Source organism: Sclerotinia sclerotiorum, genomic scaffold (genome assembly GCF_000146945.2).
Source record: "Sclerotinia sclerotiorum 1980 UF-70 scaffold_20 genomic scaffold, whole genome shotgun sequence".
In the NCBI taxonomy this organism is placed as follows: domain Eukaryota; kingdom Fungi; phylum Ascomycota; class Leotiomycetes; order Helotiales; family Sclerotiniaceae; genus Sclerotinia; species Sclerotinia sclerotiorum.
The window spans coordinates 7,125-33,287 of record NW_001820816.1 but is presented as its reverse complement, the minus strand read 5'-3'; the positions used below and the strand labels follow the sequence as shown (position 1 = coordinate 33,287).

Here is a 26,163-nt window from a genome sequence, read left to right as displayed (position 1 = left end):
TAAACCTTGTTGATCATAGATCTTGAGGAACAGTGAGATTATGGGCACCGAAAACTAGAAAGTTGAAGTGGCCCAATAAATCATCGCCAATGGTGAGGTATATTTCCATCATGCAGTGTGCCACAATTCCTTGAAGCCCAATGCGCCCAAACCCGTTGTGAAAAAACCATGGCCAAATACCACACATATCAACAAATAAGAGTATTACTCACACTATCACGATAAACTGGAAGCTCAACACGGGTATTAAACTTTCTGGGCTCCTCCTTCTGATCTCTGGCGGGATCAAAACCAAGGCCTGGACCAAAAGGGTTTTTGCGTGTTTCACCTGGTCCGTCCATGTTGGCAGAAACTGGGCGACCTGATGATGATTCTGGTGGTCCACCGGCAACTGATGGCGGCGCCGAAGGATGCTGCTGCTGTTGACCAGAGTTACCAGCCGATGAAGGTGGCCCCTGGTTAGCGCGGCGTTGTTGACCAACACCCATGATGACGGTAATGGTGGTGTCTGCAGTTTGAAAACATTATGTTAGCGTTATTCATGCCAGAAGGATCTTGAGCCATGCATTTTTGATGATCTAGAGAGAGACGACATCAAAGAACTCAGATCGTGATGGAAACATGATGATGATAGATGGCGGTGATAACACCAGTATGAAAATAATGATAGATCATGATGATAGTAACAAGGAGCAGAAGATGTGAAGCAAATACTAGGCATGATGATGAGAAGAGGTTGTGTTTGTTCGACTTACCAAGAGTTGATCACCTCTAAAGAACTGTCATTGCTATCCGTCTGTGATAGTCTGCAGAAAATAACCAGAGATTTTGGTAGCAAGGCTGTAAGAAGATAATTGAATTAGCAAGGAGTTAATAGTTTAGATCAACAACAATGTAGGATAAGGTAAATATTGTTGTAGTGGAGGAGTATGTCTGTTTGAAGTTTGAAGAAACTGGGTGGCTAAGCAAGCAACCACAGCAACAAGGAGAGCAAACAAACGCGACTTCACCTGAAAGCCAAGTTTGTCAAGTCAAATTGGAATAGGGAAAATGATCAAGTATATTGTGTATAGAGAAGAATTACTCACTTGTACTTCGCTATGAAGATTGATATGAATTATGATTGAAAAGAAGAAATTGATATTGTAAATACGAAAGGTTGTAAGAAGAAAAGTGGAGGAGAGGAAGAGAGGAAGAGACGAAGAAAAGAGGTAGCGACAGCAACGACAATAAACGAAAGGGTTTGGCGCTAGTGTTCAAATCAGCGAATAGGCGGGATTTCCTTCCTCTTTGGTTATTGGAGGAAGGGGCTTTTGGAAAGTGAATTCGATAGACCGAGGGAGGAAATGTGAGGAAAAAGGTTCTTTGCTTACTAGGCAGGTAGGTAGGTACCTATTGGACTATGAAGTGAGAAAAAATGAGATCCTTGACCTATGTATACCTATGATTCATTTGGTGGATTCGATGTTAAAGTGAATTACTATTCGCCCTCTAAGCCATCCATAAGCGCCGTCTCTGTGATGCAAATTGTAACTTCACCGTCACTTACAAATTACGTATATGAAAATTTATGGCATCAATCAGTTCGGTTCGTCGTTAAGAGTGCGTTTGAGTTTGCCTTGGCGCATGCAACTACCCGTGATACAGATCCAAGGTAGTAGTTAAATCTTCCTGCAGGTATGAGGTGTAGCCGTCAATCCAAACCTTGGATAGCGCTGTGGCTCATCAACGTAAGATGATCGAACATCAATATCCACACTCTTCAGACATGAACAATACATACAAAAAGAGAGCTTGGACATTCAACGGTACAAGGAATCGTAGTAAAAGAAGAAGGCTTACTTATGGTGATGAGCAAACAGAAATGATTACTGTCAATTCTACCTCTAACCTCTTTCCCAAGCTCAAATGGAAAAAGAGAGAAGTGATGATCTACTCGAACCAAAAACACATATATCAAACTTGAGCTTACTTACTGCAAGTCAGACTTCTTTCAAAAGGCCCTCCATAGTACGTACGTGCATGCAGTGTAACCTCATTCATCAATTACCCCTCAATCAGGCCCAACAAATCATCTCGGCGGAAATGCACAGGAAAGATAATCTAGGTATGATAAATCATCATTATTTGCATTCATTAATTATTGCCTCAAACTTATTTAATATACATTCAGGGCCAACTGGCTGGCATCATGTATCAGAGCTTGCGGTTGTCCCCCCCAAACGCCACTTTTTGAAAAAGAAGCCTGCATATCCTTGTGCATAGTGTGGAATTCCCTTATGATCACCCCTCCACCAAACGAATAGCAACGCGTGCGGCCTAGAATCTCTTAACGCAAAAGGATATGCAGAACCAGAGATAGCCCGCCGCCTCCGATGGATCAACAACAATTAACGTCAGTCTGGAGAAACTCAAAGATACGTGGAGCAGGCTGAAGAAGAAAGTTTGTTTAAATGTACACCGTGAGCCTAGATTCAGTATGTTTGATAAAGAAAAGGAAAGTTTCATTTTCCCGAAATGGATGATGGTATCATGGTCGCTGGAAAAAAGATATCATCAGCGATAGGAATATCCTGTAAAAGATGCAAAAGTTAGCTTCAATGATAATATCCACCATTGGCATTTCCATTCCCATGATATGGGGTTTGCGTATATGGTCCGGGCTGTTGTTGCTGCCCTTGCCATCCTCTACTCTCGAAACTCGCATTGCGGGTATGAGAAGGCGCCTGACCGTATCCACCTCCCCATTGGTTATCTTGAGATGTGACAGGAGATCTGGTGTAATCATGACCCTGAATTACGCTTGAAACTCGATCATCAACAGGAAGATAACCAGATTGCGACAGGTGACGCGGCTCTGCGGAATATCCACTATTTCCAGTAGTTTGTCCACCATAGCCATAAGATTCACGAGTATTAGGAGCTTGGTAACTGGGTTTCATACCGTCATAGCGTTGTTGAGGTTGTTGAAGTTGTTCCTTCGCATTTTTCCACTGCACGTAATCCGGAACCTCGGTTCTGGCAAGGAGTCGCACTAAATCATTTGGAATGAATTTTATGTCTTTCATTTGTGGGTCGCGAAGGTAGATATCAGAACGAGGGATAATGCTGAGTAAAAATGTAATATCCCGCGGGATTACGTATGGTGCCGTGTTTGATTGCCATGCAGGAGTGCCTTGCGTCTGCTGAATTCCCTTTTGTTGAGCCAATCTGCGTCCTGCAGCTCCCTTTAGTGGAGACTGACCACGAGCTAGCTTTCGTGGAGGGTTGAGCTCGCTCTCAAAGTCTTCGGTTGGGTAAGGTCGCTTTGGTGAGTTCGTGTTTTGGTTCTGCACAAACTGTGGTGGTGCCTGCGGCCGCGGGCTTTGCTCTTGTACATATTGAGGTCGCGGGCTGTCTGGAATGGAGGGAGCTTGTTCAATGGATTGCATAACCAATTTGGGTCTCATCTGTGAAGTAGGCGAAATGATGGGTCGTACAGCAGTAGGGTCGAACCCATCCACACTATAACGCGAGGAAAACCTGAGAAGCTTCGGATCATCTGGGAAGAGTTCCGCCATTCGCTTTTCTAGCTTCTTGATTTGATCTAAAGTTCCAAATTGGGATTCGTAACTGTGGAAGTAAACGTAAAGTGGTTTTGTCTTGTAAACAGTTTCTGGTTTCTGTGCTAGACGACTGACTGCTGTCTCAAAAGCAACCCGGGCATCTATTTTAAAGTTAGAATCATAAATGATGTAGAATGCGAGAAGAAACTTACTGGTGATGTCGGAAATGGAAATCAAATGCTTCAAATACTCCAGAAGATAGGCTTCATCATTTGGGAAAAGTTTAGCACCCCTTTCAAATATCTTTGTACCAGATTTGTCCTTGTACACCATGTGTTCAATTAAGGCGCTGGCAACATAAACTTCACTTGTGATCATACCGCGTTGACGGGCCTCGGCGAAAATGAATCTTGATCCTGTCTTTGCTTCAATTGAACCATTTCCTTGAATGCGTCGCATGGCCCTCATTAGTGCGATCCAGGAGAAAGACACAGTACGCTGCAAAAGTTTTCTCTGCATTTCATATCCTTGTGTGATAGCATTCAACTGAGTAGCTTTAGCAATTTCTCGGGCATCCTTTTCTGGGTCACTGTCATCATCATCATCCTCTGCCTTTCTCACAATTGCACTGATGGAGGCATCAATGGCGGAGTTCTCTTCCAGTTTAGCTTTTTCTTTCGTCTCTCTGACTTTCAAATCACCGATAAGTTCATACAGAGAGTCCAGAAGCTTAGTGTAAGGCGCCCGAACAATTGCCCCTTTCTCAATGTCGCTCTTTCCGGCTTCTTCGGTAGCGAGTGTAGATTCAAGTCGATCGGCCTTCTTGAACGCTAATAGACAGCTCTCGGGGTTCGCGACAATTCCATCAGCAAGGAAGCTATCCCCCTCCTTATCTAAGTTGTTGTTGAAGCACCACTCAGCAGCGTCTACCCAAATCTCAGGCCAGAAACGTAATGCCATGATAGCTTGTTTGTAAACGTATACGATTCGCTGTTTGTAAGCTTCTGGCTCATCCGCCTGTAGAACCAATGGGTCTTCTTGTTCCCAGGAAATCCACTTCTTCCATAGCTCTAGTTGATGTAAATATTCTTGGTCGCCTTCAAATCCAAAAGCAGGTGGAAGTCGAGGCAAAGTTGTACGCAGAAGGCCACGTGTAATATTTTCTAGCGCAGTGTTGGCACTTCTTGCAGTCATATAATTTGGAGATCTTTCTTGAAGAAATTTCCGGCCCTAATAAGACCTGTTAGCCTTGAATGACACAGTTTGAAAATCGAACTCACCGTCATCTTATTCAAGCCCATCTCAAATTGGTCATACTGTTTCCACAATTCATTCACGTTTGACATAGGCACACAGATGGCACGTTGATAGACTTTTCGCAATTGATCCATCTTTTGTTGATCTTGCCAACTACTGCCACCAATTGAACCAGGTGCACTACGAATGAACTGAATATAATCTTGCCAAATTTTTCCAGAGTCCCTATCAATACCAATGTTTGCCAACACAAAATCGTATGCTTGGGACACGGTTGCACGAGCAGAACCACTAGGATCGACATTAAGGTCGTTCATACGGCGTATGTAGTTCAAATAGACTGACCACAATTGAATGTTTGGGACAGTCAACAGTGATTTGCCAAAGATTTGTTCTGCTGCACTAAAGTTTTCGTATTCGAGTTCCATCTCAGTGTAGGCAACCCAAATCTCTGCCTGATTCATTATCAGTAAGTGCAGGACGGGTAGAAGATTGTGTATGACTTACAGCATGGGGAAAGACCTTCAAAAATCTTTCATAAGCTGCTCTCGCATCATCCAACTTGTTGCGCTTCCGATGTTCACTAATTAAAGAAAGCCAAGCTTCCATATCACCTCGCGGATCCTCCTTGACACGATCTTCAAGCATACCTATCTTATCATGAGGAAGACGAGCTCTGGGAATAGATGTATTTTGCGATGTACCAACAGGGACGGGCACTTGCACCGAGGATTGTTCTATAGGTGTTCCCATGCTACTCGGGTTCACAGAAGCAGGAATAGATGAAAGTGTTTCCGTCTTGGAATCAACTTGATTCTCCATCTTGATGGGTACTTCCTGTTGAGTAATAGAGTTTTGCAATGGGGAAGGAGAGCGTTTGGGGTTATCAGAAGCTGGGAGTTGCAAATGACCAGTAGTAATTGATGGGGATTCGATATTTTCCTCATCAGAATCATCTGCAATAAATCCTCCAACAGTTTTTGGCTTGCGCACAGAAGTTTGAGAGCTTGGTCTTGAGCGGTCTTGTTCAGTTACCACTGCTGAAAGGGATGTAACGGAGGAAGGATCATAATCGTCGCCAGCGGCTAACGCGGCTGCGCCTGAAGGAGACAAAGCACGAGAAACTTGGGCATCTTGAACTGAATCTTGCTTGACATGTTCGTTGTTATCTTCTGTATTGGAAGGTAGATCACCCTCTGCGATTGCATTATCTCCATCTTCCCAAGCCGTAGCCTCTTGACCCGCCTGCAACTGATGTAAAAGAGCTATATCTGCATCTTCCTCCGCCATTTTGAAGACCGTTCCGATTATTTAAGTAGATGCGCGAGCGAAGATGATGAAGAGATGATAGATGGTAAATGGTGGAAATGGCTAGAGTTTGTTTGAAGCTTGTTAGCAGATGCGATTATGATGTATTGGAAAGGTTGTCATCGGCAAAGGTAGGGAAAGGTAAGGCTAACCTGTATGGGAAGCTAAACAAACTTGCGCAAAATCAAAGGATCGTCGCGCAACAAAGAAAGGAGTTTATCTAAATCAATTAACTATTGCGGATCTTTTGATTGTTATTGCTGGAGTTGAAAGAATCATGAAAAAGAACAACAGGATTTCGTTCCTTGTAGAGTTTAACAAGTCCAAGAGCAGTAAAAGTTGAAGTGATGGAGCTCTGACAAGGCAAAAGAAAATGAACATGGTGAGCTAACACTAATATGGTTAGCGGATATTCTCTTGAGTGGAATCGCGGTTTACGCGATTTTAATTATCCCTACGCGTTTTGATTCTGCCACTTCTTACCGTCTTGAACTAAATAGATGCATGCTACCCCATCAACCAATTTATTATCAACTCTATTCTCCTCGACTCCTGCTCTCTGCTCTCGGCTTTCTTCACTTCCTCAATATAAACACTCCCCCTGCTTACAATTTCAATACAAATTCACCAACTTCATAAGATTGCCATCTTTTGGTTAAGGCGACTGCACTGCATGTTTTGAATCTGAATTTGGAAATCCTTTAAACCTTTATAGAGACTAATCAACCTCTCTCTTTCAACATGTCTGTCGTCTCACTTCTCGGTGTTACTGTTCGCAACAATCCAGCTAAATTTGGAGATCCTTATGAGTTTGAAATCACCTTCGAGTGTCTCGAGGCATTACAAAAGGGTGAGTTCCCTTCTTTTCCCTCTTTGACCATCATCCATCCATTCTCCCAATCACTAATCTACTTATTCCTCTAGATCTTGAATGGAAATTGACCTATGTTGGTTCGGCCACATCGTATGTCTCTAGCTTCCTCAATTTTACCTTCTTCGATTTCAAAACTAACGAATGAAGTGATGAGCATGATCAAGAACTCGATTCTCTCCTCGTTGGTCCCATTCCCGTCGGCGTAAACAAATTTCTCTTCCAGGCAGATGCGCCCGATACCAAGCGAATCCCAGATGCAGAAATTCTCGGTGTTACTGTCATTCTTCTCACTTGCGCCTATGATGGTAGAGAGTTTGTTCGAGTTGGCTATTATGTCAACAACGAGTATGATTCTGAGGAATTGAACGCCGATCCACCTGCCAAGCCACTTCTTGATCGAGTCAAGAGAAATGTTCTTGCTGAGAAGCCCCGTGTCACTAGATTTGCCATCAAGTGGTGAGTCATTATACATCCTTCAGGTGATACGGCATGCTAATACTAAATTACAGGGACTCGGATGCTTCTGCTCCTGCTGAATTCCCTCCTGAACAACCTGAGGCAGACTTAGTCGCCGATGGAGAAGAATATGGTGCTGAAGAAGCTGGAGAGGAAGAAGATGAAGATGTTGATGGGGAGGAAGGTGGGCCAGTCGATCCAGACGCAATGGAACAAGATTCAGAGATGGCTGGTGTGGAAACTGAAGGCGCCATCGCGGAGGAAAGTGGTGATGAAAGTGAAGATCTCGAGGCGGAGAGTAGTGGCGAATCTGATGAGGAAGTTGAGGAAGAAGAGGTTGCCGGAGACGATGACATGGAAATGGATGGCGTTGAAAAGTCAGGTGCTGATAAATCCGGTGGCGTTGCACATCAAGTCGATGAAGTTATGGCCCACTAATTCAATACCCCATGCAAAGTTTTGATTTTAGAGTTCATTAAGCGCATTACGATAGGTTATGATTGGGAGGAAAGCAAAATTAAGATACATATATGATGAATACAGGAAGCCAATAATGATACTCTAAATAGGAATATCACATAAGCTTTCAAATGCTTTTAGTATAGCATCACAATGATGAACATTTTCGTCTGTCCTTATGAAGTTTTTTCCTACTCATACTGGGTGCAATAATGTATTCATCTTATCTCATTGTTCGCTATACGAAAGGAACTCGAAACCTTTTCTGAAATTAATACTCTAGTCTCTACGATGTTATGTCAATATCTTTATGCAACTCGGACAAGAAATCATCAACATTCCACTCCAACTGAGCGATAGCGCATCAAAGTTTCAACCCCGACATCATCATTAATTGCAATCACCTCTGCTTTATATGCCTATGAAATATTCAAAGATAGTTGAGTCTTCTCATATCATATCATATCAAAGCACACGCACACGCACACGCACAACTGCACATTTCATCATTCTCACTCAAAGGAAAATTAAAGGGAAACTACACTAACATCTTGCAGGCGAGTGTAGAAAGGGGATACTTTAGCCAATCACAAATTTAATTTGTCACGTATATCTATTCAATAGATCATGCAATTTAAACCGAGATAAGTATATTTCTAGATATATCCAGCCAGCCAGCTAGCCAGCTAGCTAATAATAAAACACAGTAACGCCATACTCCGCACCAATCTATCTATCTATCTATCAAATTCCATATCCCATATCCCAGACACAACTCCCTGCTCAACTCCCTACTCAAAACCCCCTCCCCCCGCGCTCGGAAAATAACTATCAAAGCATCCCTCCCCCCTCACTTCTTAACCCCCTTAGCAGGTAAAACCTTCCTCGTCCCACTCGAACCACTCGTATTACTCCTCTTCTCCGCACTCCCACTTCGCTCCGGACTACTAGCACTCCGCTTCTTTCCATCCTCCCTAACTCGCTCATCCTTAAATGGATCCGCGTGTTTCTTTGCTGCTGGGATGGTATCAGTGGTTTCTTTGAAGCTGACCTTTGCCTTGGAGGATCGGGATGAGCTGGATTTTTGCATCTTGAGAGTTTGGGTTGCGTTTAGGGTTGCTGCGTATGTGTATATGTAATGCTTGGAGGTTTGTTGGTATAGATATAGATATGAATTTAAGTTTTTAGATACTGTGAATAGATGCTTAGTAATTGGTAATTGGTAATGTGGTGATTTGGATGTAGTGTGAGGAGTTATTGTAGAGGAGGATGAATGGGGGTATTTATAGCTTGTTATTCACGAAGTGAGGTTGTTGTTTTAGGTCACACTTCCAACATTTTAACTAGACGGTGCTGAATAGCCACATCTATTGTAGCCGTATTTTGGGCAAAATATATCTGCAGCGGCCTATAACCTGTCGCGTAGCACACAATAAGGGCTACTATGTTTCTCACCTCATGAATGTCCTTGTAGCATTGATGTTGATGAAGTTTTAAACGGGAGATTGAGATCTGTACGTGATTCCTTCTTTCATGAACCATCTTCACTTCCCCTTCCTTCTCTAAACCTAAACTACTCATCTTACTCTCTCCCTACAATATCCTACCTGTATTTCCAATTCCATCCAATTCCATCCCTATGTACAATCAAACCCAATCAACAAAACTTCAACTCAAGCCACCTCCTAGCCGCATTCCCCACAAATCAAAGACCCTCCTTCGGACCTCCCTATATTGTTGGTAAAGCATGACATAAATATACACCCTCCATCAGACCTCGACCATGAAATTGACCCCGACAATAACCCCTCTTCGTCCTCAAACCCATCTTTTGCCTTCTCAGTTTTCTCCATATCTGTGGCTGAGTATGTGTTGGTCCAACATCCTACTTAGGTCGCTCACTCGATCTCCTGCAACCACTTATAGCTTGACATGAAACAAGACAATGCCCTTTCTACCAAAACTATGTTTTGATTTCTTTTACAACTTTACGGCGGAAAGAGATTTATGTTCCAATCTTCGATCAAGGATATACACATTGAAGTCATATCTTGAACCGAGATGGCTATTATTATGATGAGACGTCATTTGAGATGCAAAATCTAACCCACTAATCTAACGCCCAGGAACCCACACACTCGCAACATTGAATAGACACATAGTCTTTCAAGCATTCTCGAAGTATGATTCCCATACCAGGTATCCGCTAAATCCCAAGAACGCCCATCCATACATCCTATCTATTATTGCCCATACAATCTCCATCCCTTAAAACCACTTACCAGTAATTCCTCCCAGCAACATATTCCTCTTTTGTTTGTTGACATACTTGCTAACATCATCCGCCCACCCAGCACTATTCTCCTGCACCTTATCCAGATTATCACCCATAATGTTAAGTTTCTCCGTTCTCTCGTTTAGCTGTCTTGTCATATAGTCACCCCATCCCTCTTGAGTTCCACTAGGTCCTGCTCCACCACCACCAGAAGTTCGAGCTAGACGTTCTTCCTCCGCTGACGCCGCAAGCATGCGTTTACTAGGTGGACGATCGGGACCACCAATTAGGAGATCCAGATCGGTTGGTGAGACGTATTGAGTTCCTGATATCCATTGAAGATTTGATATGGTGGGACGCGGAGGAATTAATGCTTCGGGATTGAATAACTTATCCTGGCTTCTGCCGAGTGGTAGTCCGGTTCCCCATACATTAACCATTGCAATCTCACTTGGGCCTGTCCAACCTAGAATATCCCCAGAAGGCGTCACGACACTGTTTGAAGAACGAGTCTTGTCCAGCATGTCAAGCTTGGACATGCCGATTTCTTTCAATGCTGGTAGGGAGTAAGCGCGGGTTGTACCATCACCAAAAACGCCAACGAGTGCGAAACCATGAGGTTCGAATTCCGTGACAGCAGCGGAATCACAAAAAACATCGTCGAAGGTTTTATGAGCACCTTTGGCGCTGGAAGGTTTGAAGATACGGGCTTCAGTTTGGGTCACTGTAAAACTATTAGTACCATGATGTGGAATGTTGAATCAAGGATTTAGCAAATGAAGGAATGACGATAGGTATGGCAAGCTTCTGACCTCCTCCCATACGAAAGAAGGTTAGTAGCAGCACACAGTCAGGGTTATCTTACCAACTACAAGGGCACCATTAGTTTGCTGTCCACTGCGAAGCGCAGCTACTGTAGGCCCAGTTGCCGATGCAGGTTTTCCAGTTTCAGCCACAATTGGCGTAATTGAAATTACCTTGTCGGAACAAGCTGTCACTCCTGCAAATTGAGCTGTATATCCACCATTCTGCTGTGGTAGAATTTTGAATGTGGTGACTTTACCATTGTTTGTTCCTACGAAACAAGCAATGCTAGAGTATTTATCATCATCTAGCGTCATAACGCCAAATTCAATACACACAGGCCACTCAGATCTGGCAGATGTTTGGCTACTTCCCTTTCTCATGAAACTACTTCTTTTATCTTGCTTGATGAAGTCACTCATTGCGGCGCTGAAAATGACAGATGGTCCTCGGAGATCTATGATTGAGAAAAGTCCACCTTCAGATCCCACTCCTACGAATCCAACATCTGACATTCGTGTCGCACTTATGGATCCCTGCGGGATATCATAGAGAATGAATGGTTGTAGACCTTCTTTGAGAGATGGCTCAGCACGAATAGAGATATCTGTGATACCACCACGTTGAGTCTCATTTGGAGGCTGCTCGCTACCGTAAGCTCTGTTGCCGCCCCATCTATAAACTACCACTTCACCAGCAGTCGTGCCAACGCATAACTCTCCAGTAGCTGAAGCCATATTAATTGTAGAGATATTGACATCTTCGAAACGTGCGACTGCTCTGGCGATATCGACTTGTAGTGAAGTAGAGTTTTCCAATTCATCTCCATGGCCAGCGTCCCAAATTCTGATTGTGCCATCTCCGTGAGCCGTCTGAATGATATTCCGTGCTTCATATCTCCGTAGGTGTTTCACTCCTTCTGCACCCCCTTTCAGAATCGGTGGACCCATAGCACGAGTTTCTGTCATGCCAAGCCATCGACCTCTATCAACGGCAGATACTGCCATGAAATTGACAAACGGATGGACAAAGGAAAGGGAGGGATGAAGTTGGTTTGTAGGAGAGACAGGATGACCACTAGGGAAGCTTAATGTGACTAATTCACCCGATGTGAGAAGTGCAATAATGGCAATAGGGTCTTGAGCTCCGGCAAAATGTGGAGAAGCACGAGGAATGAGACAAAAATCTGCAATGTCTGCCCCGGTAGGAGTTGGAAGGAAATGTTGACGTTTTGCATTAAAGTGATCAGTCAAGACTTGCCAAGTTGACGTCGCATAAACAGGAGTTACACCCAACTCCATAAATGTCATACCTTTGGTAGGTGTCGTGGTTGGGACCCCTCCAGCCACAAGGAGACCAGTATCATCCGGGTTTTCTTTGCAGCACCAAGCTATTTTTGCAAAGTCTTCCTTGAGGGAGAACGTACCGAGCGAGGTGCCAGAACCTTGCGGCTGAGATCCAGGTACGTTCACATGTGTATCTTGTAGAGTCCGAGCCATCACAATTCTTCCGTCTTTTGGATCCCAAAATACAATGCTTGCATCATCATGCGCTGTAGCAATGAAAGTTCCAGTGGGATGCCATAGAGCTTGTGTAAGGCGTGGTTGTCTAGATGCATTCTTTCCCAAAGGATCTCCATTCCCACCAGGAGCTCCGGCTGGAACTTCGTATTGGAAGTATTTGACGGGTTTGTTCTGTTTAAATGAGTATATCACAGCTCCCTCGGTATATCCTATCAATAACTGCCCAATATCTCTAGGATGTAATTGTAAAGATACACAGCTCAACAACCTCGATCTTGGATTCTTTTCGCGCCAGAAATTCGGAAGTCGTAAAGGCGCAAGCTTCTCCCTATCCAAGTCGTAGCATATAATATCTCCCGTTTGTAATCCAATCAAACACCAATCTAGCATAGGATCCGTCACAAGGGTAGTCACAATTCCTGGCGGGGAGTAAGCTGCCAACTTCTTTGCTGTTGCTAAATCCCATACTATAACTTCGTTCTTCGAATCCAAACTAATAAGTCTGTCGGCGCAAAATTGTAGAGTTTTAGCTGATGCTCGACGGGGTAATGTAAGCTTTGCTTGTACTCTCTTCTGACCAAAGATGTAAATTTGTCCGCTTCCAAAGGTTGTCTCGTTCGTTCCGACAGCAAGTAAAGATTGTACTGGATCATATGCGAGAGAACTAAGAAGTGTGGAAGTTAGCTGACCTCGAATCCCTTAATTGGTTACACAGTAGCAGAGTAGCAGAGTTAACATACCCTATTTGCGAATTGATCCCAAAACGATCCAAATCATCCGGCGCAAACAAGCCTGGCAAGATACCGGCAGATAGATCATTTTGTATACCAGCTTGTTTTCCACGTAAAAAGCCTGCCATTTTCTTCTGACAGATAGATGGTGGAAATGCTAATCTTGTTGGTATTATGTTTTGGTGTTGATGTTGGTTAACCAGGAGGATCAATGTTGGTGGAATACTTTGAACCTTGAAACTGTTTTATTTGCGTCATCTGAAGGAACCTACGTGGTATTTCTTGGCTATGAATAATAAAATAGATATTCAGTGGTTCGTTACACATGCAGAAGAAATCAACATCACAATCAATTATTATTATATCTTCCAACATGATTACAGATCTGGGGTAAATTTTTAGATTACCCCTTACCCAGTGTGGGTGCATGGGCTATGAAATCAAGATGTGACATAAGGTTGCTAACTACTGTACAAACGTTGGCTTCGTAGGTCGGTATAGTCCAAGCCACCAATTAAAGAACAGACTAGTAAACATTGAGCGGCTCACAGGTATTTAGAAAATAGCCACGGACATGCAAGACGTATGTAGACCACCATGTTCATCATCTCTTGCTCACGTTTCCTCATGGTCGAGGTTGTCCTTGTTCCCACCCCCAAATCTCCCAGTACCCTTGCCATGCACCCCGTATATTGGCATCCCTTTTCTGTAACCTCAACATACCTTCTTTCATCAGAGCAGGAAGCTCCATCTCCAATTCTTCTCGCCGCACTCCTGCCTTGATCAACTCTTGTGTTAAGTCGATTTGTTTTTTGATTTGCGCAACAGGATTGATATAGTATGGTGGTGGAAGGATTGAATCCGCGGCTCGTTTCTCTACTGCTGCTTGATCGCAATCTTTGCAACGAGGTAATTTGAGATCACAATTGAGGGAGGGTCTGATGCGAGGGAATTTGAGAGCTATGTATGCGAATGCAGGAGGCATTATGAGAGGATGGTCGCAGGCGGGACATGCAGACATATTGTTCTGTAGGTGAGCTCTCGGAAGTAGACTCGACAGTGACTATAGGTGAGTGTGATCCAAGGATAATTGAAATGTATAGCAAGTAGTCACGATTAAAAGATTGATTTGTATCTTCACGACAGTTCAATTTTACCTTCTTTACCTCACTTGAACAAAGGGCTCCCATCGCAGTTATGGAACTGGATCTGGCACCCATGGTTGGAAATTTCGGAAAAATCTGCTGCGAGCATCCTTTGTCCGTTTTGGTGTGGCTGAAAGCAAGCGGACCGCAACACAACCATAAAAGCATAAGCTAACCCCCACAGGCAAAATCGCACAATCAGTCGCCAATCCAATATTAATGCCATTGGTTTCGGGAAGGATAAAGAAAAGTAAGCAGAGTAGTTGTAAATGTCCCGTTTTTTATATTTCTCCATGACCCAACGCATTCTCATGCCACAGGATGGAGGGTAAGTAAACGAAAAGATTCTCTTCTATCCTGCAATTTCCCCTCCAAGATCCCGCCATTGAAAGACAAAAGACCAGAGTGAATATTGAGGAATCAGTTTTAGTTTTATGAAGAGAAAAAGAAGAAGAGGAACAGAGGATGGAGATTGAAATTGTCTTGTACTCGAAATTTTTATCAATCATGTGATCTAAGCGACTGTGATGTTGAGCTAGTATGATCTTAGCTTAGTAAGGGTAGACTGATGGACTTTTCGATCAGGTTAAGTCTAAGTGGGTAATGGTAATCGGTCAGTAAAGCCATTATTAATAATGATTTATCTTCTGCGTATTCTAATTGGTTGAAATCTACACTTACGCTACTCGAGTACGCTGAGCTAAGAGACGGCGGGGTTGTACTGATATTACTCTGTAGTAGGATTAAATGTGCCCCGCACTAAATTCAAATTGACATCTTCTGAATGGATTAAAGGTTCAAAGTATAATCAGGCACCATCCTTTTTCTACACATCGTCCTTAATATCACAACAAATTCCAAAGCAAACACCATCAAATCAAAAATAATCAATCTTTTTGGTTATCTCGATACAATTCAAACAACATGGCACCAGGAGGACCAGCAGCCGGACGTGGCAGAGGTGGAAAGTTTAAGAAGTTCACTCGTGGGGGTAAGAATACTCTTGTCACAAGATTACATTTGTAAAGATGCTAATTTGAACTCTTCAACAGGTGGTAAACACTTCTCTCGTGATCTTAGACCTCTCGATGCCAATGGAAACGAAATCCGCGAAAAGAATGCCGATGAATCATCCTCAGAAGAAGAAGAGGACTCAGAAGAGGAATCCTCCGAAGAAGAGGAAGAAGAGAAGCCAGAGATGACCCGTGAACAACGTCGCGCTGCTGCCAAGGCGAAGAAGGAAGCTGCTATCAAGAAGAAGAACCAGAAGGTCGCACAAGTTGGAGATCTCCCTACCGATAGCGAAGAGGAGAGTGAGGATGACGATATGCCTGTCAACCCCAACCATAGCAAGGCTGCTAGAAACCAAGCCAAGGCCCCACCAAAGACTGTCGATGAAGTTGCAGGAGATGTTGCAAAGATGAGCGTCAGCAAGAAGCCACAAGAGTTGAGTCGCAAAGAAAGAGAAGCAATTGAAGCACAAAAGAAAAAAGAAGCATACCAAAGATTACATCTTGCAGGAAAGACTGATGAAGCTCAAGCTGATCTTGCAAGATTGGCAAAGGTCAGAGAGGAGAGACGCTTGGCAGCGGAACGCAAGGCCGTACGTATTATTTATGTCTGTTCTTGTTTGAAATTAAACTAACGTCACGTAGGCCGAGGAAGAAGAACGTAAGGAGCAGGAGCAAGCAAAGTCGGAGCAATTGGCGCGGGAACAGAGGAGAAGAGAAGCCGCTATGGGACCTGCAGCTAAAGGAAAGAAGGGAAAGAAATAAGGGGTTTTCCATAGGATCAGACTTAGTCTTCTGGGTTTGGTGATGAAGGCTTCTAGAATACATATCCAGGCATATACAAGCCTTGGCGTGGCGTTATTCATTTCCCTTTTGTATTGCTTGTTAAGTATCAATCTAGAAAGCGTTACATATTCTAATACCTGTGCATCTACTCCGTCTCGGTCTCTGTTTACTGTTGTGTCTAGTCGATTATCATACCATGCTTGCGAAACATCAATTGTAGAAGGGAGGAAGAGAGGCATTGCCAGTGCCAAGCAAGACTACTGTTTCAACTCATAATGTGATTTCAACAACAAAACAAACCCCAATTGAAAGCCTTGGGGGTATACCATATAGATCAGGTCAATCCAGCACAATTAGAATTACCTCAAGCAGGTATTGAAAGGGTACCCAGTAGTTATATCACCCCCTATTCAAAGTCATGCTCAATCTCACCTCACACTACCTTGCCATTTCATAATCACCTTCAGCCAAGACAGTATATAACAACATCATACTATAGATAAAATAAAATAAAATAACATATAATCGAAGGCATGGCGCAGTGGCTAGCGTATCTGATTCCAGCTTGTATAATCTAGAGTCCAGATGGTCCTGGGTTCAACCCCCAGTGTCTTCCTGAGTTCGGTATTTTTGAACGGTTTTATTCTTTTTGGAGTTATGGATGGGGAATGGGATTGAGATATCATTTTGGGGCTCTATGATTATATAGAATAGAGACGCTTGTTAATACGGAAGAGATTTAGATGGAATTACCTTGTTTGCTTGATGGTTTGGTCTGTAGGTAGAAAGTTAGGTGGGACGAAAGTTTGTTTGTTTGCTTTTGTTGCGTGGGACGGCGTGGAACAAGAAAAGATGCAAATATGTGTATGACTGCTTCTTGTACATTTCTTTGCTTTGTTGAAAGCTTTCAAATAGTTTCTCTATATCCGAGTCCGACTCTGCAGTGGCTTCTGATATCACGAGCATCTCAATCCATTATGGTTTTCTGTATATTCGAGTTTGAATTCATTGTATCCCTTTTTATATCTTAGCAGGAATTGAGAGTAGTCTTTGAAGCATTCAAGGAACATTACCATGTCCATTTACGCAGACTATCAGATTTATCCATGAGGTGAGTTGATATCCTGTCATCCTATGCCCATCTCAAACCCCGCTCGGAATTCTATTTCCGCCTCGAAATATCGAAAATAATCTCAATTCCTCCAAAATCCTGCCACAAATTACGTTCAAAAACCCATATTCAGATTTCTGCTCCCAAACCTGATATTGATCTTTTCAGAGTTACTTATGACACAGGTGTCCAGCGACCATGAAGGCGAAGAGCTCGCAAGTTGTACCAGATACAATTAACTAGCAGCGCGATTTTTGGAATCCTTTGGAGATTTTACGCCCCTCGGTTTGACATGGTTATTTTTGTCGAAAGTCTCGGAAAATAATCTCGTTGCATCAACGTGCTTAGATGTCTGATGATCCGAAGGGCATTTCTCAGGTGAATGGTGGAAAGCTATGCACAAATGGGAAGGGATAGATGGGTGAGTCGCTGGAGAAAAAGCTACGGTCAAGCGAAGGCGTGTTGTTAACGATGTCACACAGTGTGGGTGGAGTACGTGACCATAGATCATGGTCAAGACTGGGGACTTATCTCCTCAAGGATGTTCTCTCTGCAGATGAATGAAAAAGTGAGTGGGAAGAATTTTATCTGCCCTGAATCCAGAGTGCTTTCCCATATGGAATTTGCGCCAAAGGCTTGGAAAGAGGGAGTAACAAAAGTGTGCATTGAGGGACAATGGCCATCAAAGAATTTCGCGAGCTTTGAAACGACAGATGTGTTGCACGGCTAAGATATTAGCTTGCCCATGTATAACCCTCTAGCAACTATGCTAAGAGGAAATAATAGGTATGCTAGAGCGCATTTCATAGTACCTAAGGTATAATTGACCTCGATTATGATGATCCTCAAGTGGAGGTCATCACATCTTACACTCTGCGGTAAGAAACCGGAAATCAGTGCCAACAGCGTTTCCACCCCACAATCATGATGATGAATGGCCATTGAGACTCATAGGTACACGATTTTCCTCGATTTCAAATGCACCGAAACATATCGCACATCATTTTAGTCACACTTTATTGTTTAGATTTACTGATACAAGCAACAGTGTGCTTTAGCGATCCTGTTTATTTGAGCCAAGTCCCTGTCCGTCAGCAAATATCGGGGCGTCGTTTTGTGGGCCAATGAAATGCGCTTTCATGCAGCCCGATGTGGTTAGCATGAACCAAAGGTACAACACTCTTCGAGGCTGAAATAAGAACGCCATTCCTCACTTCATAAGGAGTCGCAAGTTTCAAGCACATTAGGACGAACTCCATTGCGTTATGTTCATGATCAATTCGTAATTTTATTCGAATTTTTCGTTTTCTGATGCAGTGCGTTTTGTGCTTCCCCTATTACAGCTTATGCCCTACAGCTTCGTGTGAAACATCCAAATTCTCGAAATTTGACTTGTATTTCCATCGTGGCGTTGTAAGCTACGAGCGTTTTCAGGCGACCCATTGCCTTCAAATCGGGTTTCAAGAAGCGGCCTGTCTGATTCATCATTAGACTCGAGCAGCGGCTAGCCCTGCCAGTTTCGGTTGAATTAACAGAAGCAGCTTAAGGAGTGAAGTCTCCTCCTGCGTTCCCCTTCGATCCTCGTCCATTATTTCTTCGTTCGAACTCAATTCATTGGAGATTCCCCATGTGATATTTAAATGCCTGGTAAGCGCCTCTATATTTATAGTCGTATGTCTTCAATGGTTAACATTCATATGCTGATGACTGAAGACATGAATGAGCCGTGCAACCTTGAGTTTTATAGGAAGGTCATAGGGTTTCAGAATGATTTCACCAGGTAAGGAATCCGGCGATATTGGTCGTTCACAGCAAATTACGGGTCAATCCCTCGCCCCTAGTTGGAATATGGAATATGAATATCAACAAGGTTGTGCGACAGTCTTCCCGCTACACTGCTGCTAATATTTTTTGAGCCTATGATTGAAAGTCCGACGGCATAGCTTGGATACAATGGAATTGCCGGCTCTGGAACTATTTCAATACAAAATAGATCACATTGGACTAATCCAGCGCAGAACCGCAGCATCAATTTTCAGGAGTACTCTTGGCCGCAGATACATCCTTAGGTGAAGGAGGTAACGCCCACAACATCCAGCTACTATGTGGCCTCGTTCTGAAATGAATATGTTCACTCTGAGATAGGTCATCGCAAGAAATTCAAAGTCTTACCAGTGGAGTGTAAACGGGGGTGTTTGTCAAGTTTCCAGAGCGAGCATGGGCTAAATCAAGTTACGAAAAGCTTCAGAAACTTACGCATCAGCAGATATAACCCCTCAACAGGAAATACCTATGATCCCACACGAGACTCCTCTTCCAGACATGCCTCTTTTGAAGGATCTGGTCGCACTGGACCTGTAACCTCTCTGGTACGCATGGGCATGAAAGCTATCAGAAAGATTGGATGTGCATGTTGGAGATGCAAAATCGTGGGTGGAAAAGTTAGCTCCATGTTCATTGTTTTGTGTCTTCTCAACTGCAAAATTCCTGAAAGTCGCTAGTGTACTGAAAAGGATCCTTGCCATACTTGCTCCAAACGAGGCAAGGCTACGTAGAGCTGAATCGCTTGCAAGCGTTCTTTCAGAGAAGATGAAGCCTTTCAACCTTGGTCCGAAATCACACACACAATTGTCATCATTGGCGTAAGGGCTCAGGGCGGCAAGGAATCAGCTGCGGGAAATGCGCAAGCAGTGACACAGAAATGATGAGCCCTATTTCGGCGGAAGGCTGAAGTGACTCACATGCCGCAAGAAGGCAGGACAATGTAATCAATGTCACCGAAGCAGAGAATGCAGTCACTGAGTTTAGTTCTGCTATTCGTTCGCTCGGACAAAACACGTTCCGTGAACTTTCGGACTGCCATCCCACCCCACATTGGATACAAGAAGTATGTGCCGCAAGGTCAGCAACCCGGTGAAAATGAGGCTTACACACAGCTCTGCGACGGGAAGAATGTGAGTAATTTGGTATCCTCAATCACTCGGTCTATTGAGCAATCATTGAAGGTCTTCATTGAAAAAAATAAAATTTGTGCAGCAAGACGTAGTGGCTATCAGTCTCTTATAGTCTGGCTACTCAGGGTTTCGTTTGAGAGATTTCGAAGATAGCACCTAGTAATGCGTTTGTTTATAGCTACTTCTGAGACTAGGATCCATTTGTGCAAGCGTTGGTAACATACGAGTGGTGTAAAAGGCGCAAGTTTGTGTTTATTATCTTTCGGAAGTAACTTTGGCACACTAAAACGTTTGACAGATAAAGTGTGGAGGGTCCAAACCATCTTGCCAAACTTACCAAAATTTGCAGCGCCGATGTATTTACTGCATAGGACCAATGAATCAAGTATTGAAGATCATGGAGCTGAAAGGTTATCAGTCCAATAGGCTCAATTGCAGTCTCCCGGATCTGGTAATTCAGGAGAATATTTACGGCATTTTGTTTCAGGACGATGAATTGCCGTCTATCACTCATGCAGGAAGAAAGAATGAACATGAAACATCTCGCACTCGATACATGGAAACCGCAACTGGGTGAACCAATTGAGCAGACGACCTTGGAAAGTTTTTTTTCAAGCATCTGCCAGACTTATGAAAGGCACCAAGATGTGATACAGGGACTAGGAAACCAAGCGATGGCAAGCCAAACGAGTTCCACTATTTGTTTCCAGCCATTACACTCGCTAAGGTGTCTCCTCCATTCACCCGCACATAATGATGACATCCAGCTACAGCACCTGGATGAACTCTCGAGAGTTTCGCCAATGATTTACACTAATCGCCTCATCTCAATAAGGATATCTAGTCTTTTGATTCTTGTTGACCATTTTTATGTTTTGCGAAACTCCATCGAGGAGGATTTTAGAGCCAGGACCGAGGAACTTTGATAACACTTGCTCTTGTTCCCACAAAGTCATGACCTTGGGCATCACAGCGACTATTTTGGTGACCATATCAGAGATAATTGCTTTACAACTAGAGTCATCAGGTTCCTTTCGAGGGCGAAAACACAGTATACCACAATCGCATGCACATTTGTCTGTGTCAAAGCGAGGGAGTATATAACATATGTCAAAGATGACTTCCGCATTGGAGATTGAGTAGTAAAAGAAAGATGGCACATCTTATTCTCATCCCTTCAACATCATCTGAAAAAACAACCGAGTCGATCCAACCGAAGTATTACCGAAGAATATAATTTTTCGGGCGGCCACGTGCACATATCCCAGCAATTCTGCAGAAATTCTGCGTTGGCAATACCCAATTACTTTTGATCTTCAGAACCCTTGTTATATCGATAAGAAATTCACCGCCACTTTTGAAGTTAGAGGTTGCCGTTGCTTGATAGGCAAAAATAGTATCCAGAGATGCATACGGAAAAATGCCAGCTCATGCTTCTAATCCAATGAGGTGTTAGCGGGCTCTGAAACAGCCCGTTTGAAGATGAAAAGGTTCGCGGCTCTATTGAGGCGCAGCTAAGCATTCGATGGTATTGGCAAGGGCTGGATCTCGAAATTTGTCGGTCCAGCCGTTTCTCTTTCTTTTCACATATTCTCTTACACAATCACATCCAACTGTCCTCCAGAAATGTCGAACATTAGCACTGAGGAATTACTGAAGCGACTTGATGACCAACATCAAGCTTACCTTGAGACATTTAGGCTTGTCCATGAAGCCTTGAATAATAATGTTATCAGTGCGAGTACTGTCATTGCAGCAACACCGGGTCCCAGTTCCATTCGCACTTTTACGAAACGACGAAGAAGATCTACCAAGGACGATGGTGACATACCAGAAATACGACCATCAACACTTCACAGCTCTGTCTTGTCAGGAGATAGTGACGATAGTGATGACGATGACGAATTATATGTTCAGACACCGCTCAACTCATTTCAATATGGTGAGGAACAGTTACGAAAGCATTTCAGATCTTACAACTTCACGGATGCTGGACACACCATTCTAGAAACTGTGATTACGAAGAATGGAAGACTTCTAGACCCTGTTCTGTTCCCGGATTATCATAGAGCCGATCGATTTCATAACTCCCACTATTCTGTGTTTGATGTCGGAAAAGACGGAGCTCCTTTATCGAGAAAAGATGTAGTCAAACCTGGTACCACTAAGATTGATTCCGCTATATGGCAAGCGATTAAGGTGAGCCAATGTACCAACTTGAAGGTTCTCAGCAGCTAAGATATTGAGCGTAGGATTTGAATAACGATCCCGAATCACTTCGGCCAGCTGTTGGTAGGATAACGTGAGTCTTGGTGCCGCTTCCCAAGCCGGATATCATTGTAACTGACTGACACCCGCAAAGAATCGTTCGAGAGCCATCTCCTGTCATATTCGGCGCCCTGCATCTCACATTGAATAAAACTTTCGACATGGATGAATTATTCAATTATCTAGTCTCTGGCGAAGGTACATCTGTATGTGTTTAAACAACCAGTTTTCTTCTCCTGCTTACATGCTAGGCCAATATAATGCGACGTCCATTCTCCGTTGACAGCCGGCAACAAAAGTCTTTTGTTTTCAACTTTGAATACTGGACAATCGTGGGGGAAGAGTGTCAACCAATGCCGTGGCAACTAGCTGATAAAAGACCGAGTACTTCAAAGGACCATATTCCAATATCGAGATGCAATTCAGTCGTGGCTCTCTCCTTATCTGGTGAACCAATCCGAAAATTGAGAAATCCCGCTAGGCGTGCTAGGACAGACTATGGGTATGTCTATGATCCATGGGCAGCATGGCATGTTCTCAACATACAATGTTATCCCGACCATCGCCATACTATGGATGTTCATGATTCAACGAAACATTATGTCAATGGACCAGAAGCATTCCTTCATACTCTTCTGTCAGAATTCAAAGATGCCGAAAAGAGATTCGAGGCAATATATATGAAAATTAGCAAGCTTGTGTCACCACCAGTAAGTTAGGATTTAGATTTCGAAAAATATCAACTTATACTGATCAAACCTACAGGCCGATTTTATGTTTGATGGTGAACTTAGAGATAAGTTACTTTTCGAAGATGAGGAATTTACCTACTCCCGCCGTTATTTCTGGGCCTATCAAACACTTGGTCTATTAAAGAACGGACTAAAAACCATAATGGATAGCTACGAAGATACTTTTACCGAAGATGTTTGGGAAGGAAAACACAAAACACTATGGCCGATGTTAGATCCGGACTCTCACCGGAATAAATACTGGCAAAAACGTATGCAGAAACTAAAGCTAGATTTCGATAAGCAGATGGCTAATCTCTTCAAACTTTACGAAGAAACGGATGAGAAGATGAAGGAGATTAGAACATTGAGGGATCAACTCTTCTCGGGTACAAGTGTTTTGGAAAGTAGGAAAAGTGTGGAGATGGCCGCAGTGACAATATTACAAGGTCACAATATTAAACTATTGACTATGGTTTCAATATTCTTCCTTCCACTTACATTTGTAACGTCTGTCTATGGTATGACAAATATGAGCACTGTTCAGAATTTCACTCCATTTGGAATAACGATGGTAACTGTTTGCGTTCCATTTTTCTTCTTAGTTGGAGCACTAAACACAACTAGTGGGATGCAGTTCTGGAGAGTAAGATGGTATAGATTTTTGGGATGGTTTGGACAACAAGGCATTCACTCATCGTCTTCATCTTCAGCAACAAAGCAAAATTCATCACTGATGGGAGGTATGTATATCCCGAATGAGTAGTAACGAGCTTACCACTGACGCTAACAACTTTAAAGACCCCACTCAACCCAATCCAGTTAGCAGTGCGAGCGCCGTAACAATTGCCAATGATAAAGACAAACCTCTACCATATACATACTCAATCACTACAGCACAATCTCTTGCAGCTCGTAAGGAACTTACTTCAAACCTTGGTCATGATTCCCCACCAAAGTCACCGTTTGCGCCGTCAACCACACCTTCTGGTATGAATTCCATTCCAGAGCATTCAGTCACAATGCCCATGAATTCGCATACACCTCCACCTAGAGCGAAATATACATCAATATCGTCAATTGATACGATTACAGCCAAGACAGGTCCGAGACCTAGTTTAACGAGAAGTGCGAGTTGGTGGGATATGGTTTTAAAAAAGGGAAAGAAAACCATCAGTGACAAAGGGAAGGACTTCGGTGGGGTCTGAGAAGCGGGGTAATCTGGGTAAATGAGGGGTATAATTTGGGGTTGCCAAAGATAGAGTATATATGAAAGTTTGTTATTGCATGTAAAGCTTTTGCAAGCTTGTCGTTGGAAATATTACGAGTTCCCTGAGGGCCAGGTTAATACTCTTTGTGCTCATTAGGATGAATATAAGGAGCAAGTTGATACACATATAGTCACAACAGCCCAAAAATCATATCCCTGATGATAGGCGAACATGAAAGTGTCTGCGCCATGGCTGGTCATTTTATTTTTGAATAGGAATATCGGATTGGCATTGGTATATTGTAAGTTTGCTGTTGATTCATTGCGGGATTGTCAATAGGTTACAGCTCACATTTGTTTTTGAGTCGAGGGTTAGCCAATTTTGGAGAAACAAATGTATTATTATCCAATTTAGTTTACACGATGATGTGTATAAGTCGAATATAGGGTATCAATTCAGATGCATCAGAGAAAGGGCATCAGAGAAACGAACAAAAACGCCCAGGTGGAAACTTAATGCATGACATAGTGTCTGGTTAGAGCGGTGTTGGAACGAGGAAAATTGGCAAGAGATGTATTGGAGAGACCCTGAGAGATGGATGAATTATGGAATAATGCAAGTAAAGTGGGAGTAAAAGCATAAGCTAAAGTGGAGGCATGATTTAAATTGCATGTGGAATCCGTCCATAAAGGAAAAGAATTTCTTTATAACTCTAATTCTTTTTACACACGGTACAATCCAAAGGTCCAAGGTCCATCTATCATGCAGTGCCGGGAGCAGATCCACAATTTTCGCTAACCCCTCTCTGCACAATTCGTGGGTGCACACATACATAAAACGCACTTTAGAGAGTCATAACTCTATTCACATTGTGTAACTTCATTTGAATGATTTGATAAGCATCGCAATATATGAGCAAGTATTGACTAGTATATTTCATTCAAACCTCACCAGTAATCCACTTGGTTCCTTATGTGTCTGAAGCCTTGTATTGAAGAACAAATCCCGAATCCACTTATCAACTAACTACCGAGCCCTATTAACCTCCACCACTGCCATGTGCTATCCTCCATTAACCATAATCCTATCCTATCGCTCACAACTGCCACCCTAATGCTAATAAGCCATAAAATTTCTTAACGACGAGAACCCCACCAGCCCATAGCGGATTTGCCATTTTCTTTTTCATTATCCACTGCCTGCTCAAGAGGAGCGATATTCTGGGTAATACTGGTTGCAGCACCAACATATACTGGCACAGCGGGAATAGATCCAGGTTCATGCCAAAGGCTCATCATGAAATTGCAATATTTGCATGGGCGGACAGCAGAAACAGATCCGTATTGAGAGGTCTTGCACGATAGGCAGTACCAGATGTTAGTTACCCCCATGATACTTGATGTCTGAAGTTTTTGTGTTTTTTTTTGAGATTTGAGTTAGGTCTCTAGACCCGAAATTGTTTGTGTTTAGTGTCGGGGTCGGGGCTGAGTTTATGTTTTAGATGTTTTGTATTGAGATTTGGAAAGGAATTAGAGAGATCGTGGACTGTCTGTTAAATAGCTGTTTGATGCTGGAGATTTGACTAATCGGGGATTTTCAGCAAGTGTTATTGGAACTGGAGTATTTTGTTTGAGCATAAATCTGAACTACTATGTCCCATTCAGCTTGTAGCATCACCTGGAGCACCTTGTTGGGCCTATAGAATAACTTTCTAT

The 26,163-nt window shown here is 43.1% G+C and overlaps 12 protein-coding genes and 1 non-coding gene across 13 annotated transcripts; 6 read left to right on the top strand and 7 right to left on the bottom strand.

The window, feature by feature from the left end:
• Positions 1 to 188: 188 nt before the first annotated feature.
• Positions 189 to 721, bottom strand: SS1G_11722 (predicted protein; the record flags this gene model as incomplete). Its single annotated transcript, XM_001586643.1, has 2 exons — positions 189 to 508; positions 715 to 721. 2 exons carry the CDS (start codon positions 719 to 721, stop codon positions 189 to 191), a joined length of 327 nt encoding a protein of 108 aa, XP_001586693.1.
• Positions 722 to 2,597: 1,876 nt separating this feature from the next.
• Positions 2,598 to 6,092, bottom strand: SS1G_11721 (hypothetical protein; the record flags this gene model as incomplete). Its single annotated transcript, XM_001586642.1, has 4 exons — positions 2,598 to 3,706; positions 3,758 to 4,775; positions 4,826 to 5,257; positions 5,310 to 6,092. 4 exons carry the CDS (start codon positions 6,090 to 6,092, stop codon positions 2,598 to 2,600), a joined length of 3,342 nt encoding a protein of 1,113 aa, XP_001586692.1.
• Positions 6,093 to 6,851: 759 nt separating this feature from the next.
• Positions 6,852 to 7,878, top strand: SS1G_11720 (hypothetical protein; the record flags this gene model as incomplete). Its single annotated transcript, XM_001586641.1, has 4 exons — positions 6,852 to 6,960; positions 7,035 to 7,074; positions 7,132 to 7,440; positions 7,494 to 7,878. The coding sequence occupies 4 exons, from the start codon at positions 6,852 to 6,854 to the stop codon at positions 7,876 to 7,878; spliced, it is 843 nt and encodes a 280-aa protein (XP_001586691.1).
• Positions 7,879 to 8,749: 871 nt separating this feature from the next.
• Positions 8,750 to 8,989, bottom strand: SS1G_11719 (predicted protein; the record flags this gene model as incomplete). Its single annotated transcript, XM_001586640.1, has 1 exon — positions 8,750 to 8,989. One exon carries the CDS (start codon positions 8,987 to 8,989, stop codon positions 8,750 to 8,752), a length of 240 nt encoding a protein of 79 aa, XP_001586690.1.
• A 1,076-nt stretch (positions 8,990 to 10,065) lies between these two features.
• SS1G_11718 (hypothetical protein) lies at positions 10,066 to 13,360 on the bottom strand (the record flags this gene model as incomplete). Its single annotated transcript, XM_001586639.1, has 4 exons — positions 10,066 to 10,135; positions 10,229 to 10,898; positions 11,040 to 13,165; positions 13,242 to 13,360. The coding sequence occupies 4 exons, from the start codon at positions 13,358 to 13,360 to the stop codon at positions 10,066 to 10,068; spliced, it is 2,985 nt and encodes a 994-aa protein (XP_001586689.1).
• A 497-nt stretch (positions 13,361 to 13,857) lies between these two features.
• Positions 13,858 to 14,217, bottom strand: SS1G_11717 (predicted protein; the record flags this gene model as incomplete). Its single annotated transcript, XM_001586638.1, has 1 exon — positions 13,858 to 14,217. One exon carries the CDS (start codon positions 14,215 to 14,217, stop codon positions 13,858 to 13,860), a length of 360 nt encoding a protein of 119 aa, XP_001586688.1.
• Positions 14,218 to 15,301: 1,084 nt separating this feature from the next.
• On the top strand, positions 15,302 to 16,152 carry SS1G_11716 (hypothetical protein; the record flags this gene model as incomplete). The annotated part of the gene is made up of 3 exons (XM_001586637.1): positions 15,302 to 15,368; positions 15,430 to 15,980; positions 16,033 to 16,152. The coding sequence occupies 3 exons, from the start codon at positions 15,302 to 15,304 to the stop codon at positions 16,150 to 16,152; spliced, it is 738 nt and encodes a 245-aa protein (XP_001586687.1).
• A 548-nt stretch (positions 16,153 to 16,700) lies between these two features.
• On the top strand, positions 16,701 to 16,789 carry SS1G_14666. Its single transcript has one exon. It is a non-coding gene; the product is annotated as a tRNA-Trp (tRNA).
• A 730-nt stretch (positions 16,790 to 17,519) lies between these two features.
• On the bottom strand, positions 17,520 to 18,226 carry SS1G_11715 (predicted protein; the record flags this gene model as incomplete). The annotated part of the gene is made up of 2 exons (XM_001586636.1): positions 17,520 to 17,657; positions 18,155 to 18,226. The coding sequence occupies 2 exons, from the start codon at positions 18,224 to 18,226 to the stop codon at positions 17,520 to 17,522; spliced, it is 210 nt and encodes a 69-aa protein (XP_001586686.1).
• An 825-nt stretch (positions 18,227 to 19,051) lies between these two features.
• On the top strand, positions 19,052 to 19,409 carry SS1G_11714 (predicted protein; the record flags this gene model as incomplete). Its single annotated transcript, XM_001586635.1, has 2 exons — positions 19,052 to 19,124; positions 19,303 to 19,409. 2 exons carry the CDS (start codon positions 19,052 to 19,054, stop codon positions 19,407 to 19,409), a joined length of 180 nt encoding a protein of 59 aa, XP_001586685.1.
• A 646-nt stretch (positions 19,410 to 20,055) lies between these two features.
• SS1G_11713 (predicted protein) lies at positions 20,056 to 20,815 on the top strand (the record flags this gene model as incomplete). The annotated part of the gene is made up of 2 exons (XM_001586634.1): positions 20,056 to 20,238; positions 20,588 to 20,815. 2 exons carry the CDS (start codon positions 20,056 to 20,058, stop codon positions 20,813 to 20,815), a joined length of 411 nt encoding a protein of 136 aa, XP_001586684.1.
• Positions 20,816 to 21,864: 1,049 nt separating this feature from the next.
• SS1G_11712 (hypothetical protein) lies at positions 21,865 to 24,445 on the top strand (the record flags this gene model as incomplete). The annotated part of the gene is made up of 7 exons (XM_001586633.1): positions 21,865 to 22,437; positions 22,491 to 22,540; positions 22,601 to 22,712; positions 22,902 to 23,216; positions 23,272 to 23,980; positions 24,039 to 24,227; positions 24,333 to 24,445. 7 exons carry the CDS (start codon positions 21,865 to 21,867, stop codon positions 24,443 to 24,445), a joined length of 2,061 nt encoding a protein of 686 aa, XP_001586683.1.
• Positions 24,446 to 25,470: 1,025 nt separating this feature from the next.
• Positions 25,471 to 25,743, bottom strand: SS1G_11711 (predicted protein; the record flags this gene model as incomplete). Its single annotated transcript, XM_001586632.1, has 2 exons — positions 25,471 to 25,558; positions 25,604 to 25,743. 2 exons carry the CDS (start codon positions 25,741 to 25,743, stop codon positions 25,471 to 25,473), a joined length of 228 nt encoding a protein of 75 aa, XP_001586682.1.
• Between the last annotated feature and the right edge of the window lie 420 nt (positions 25,744 to 26,163).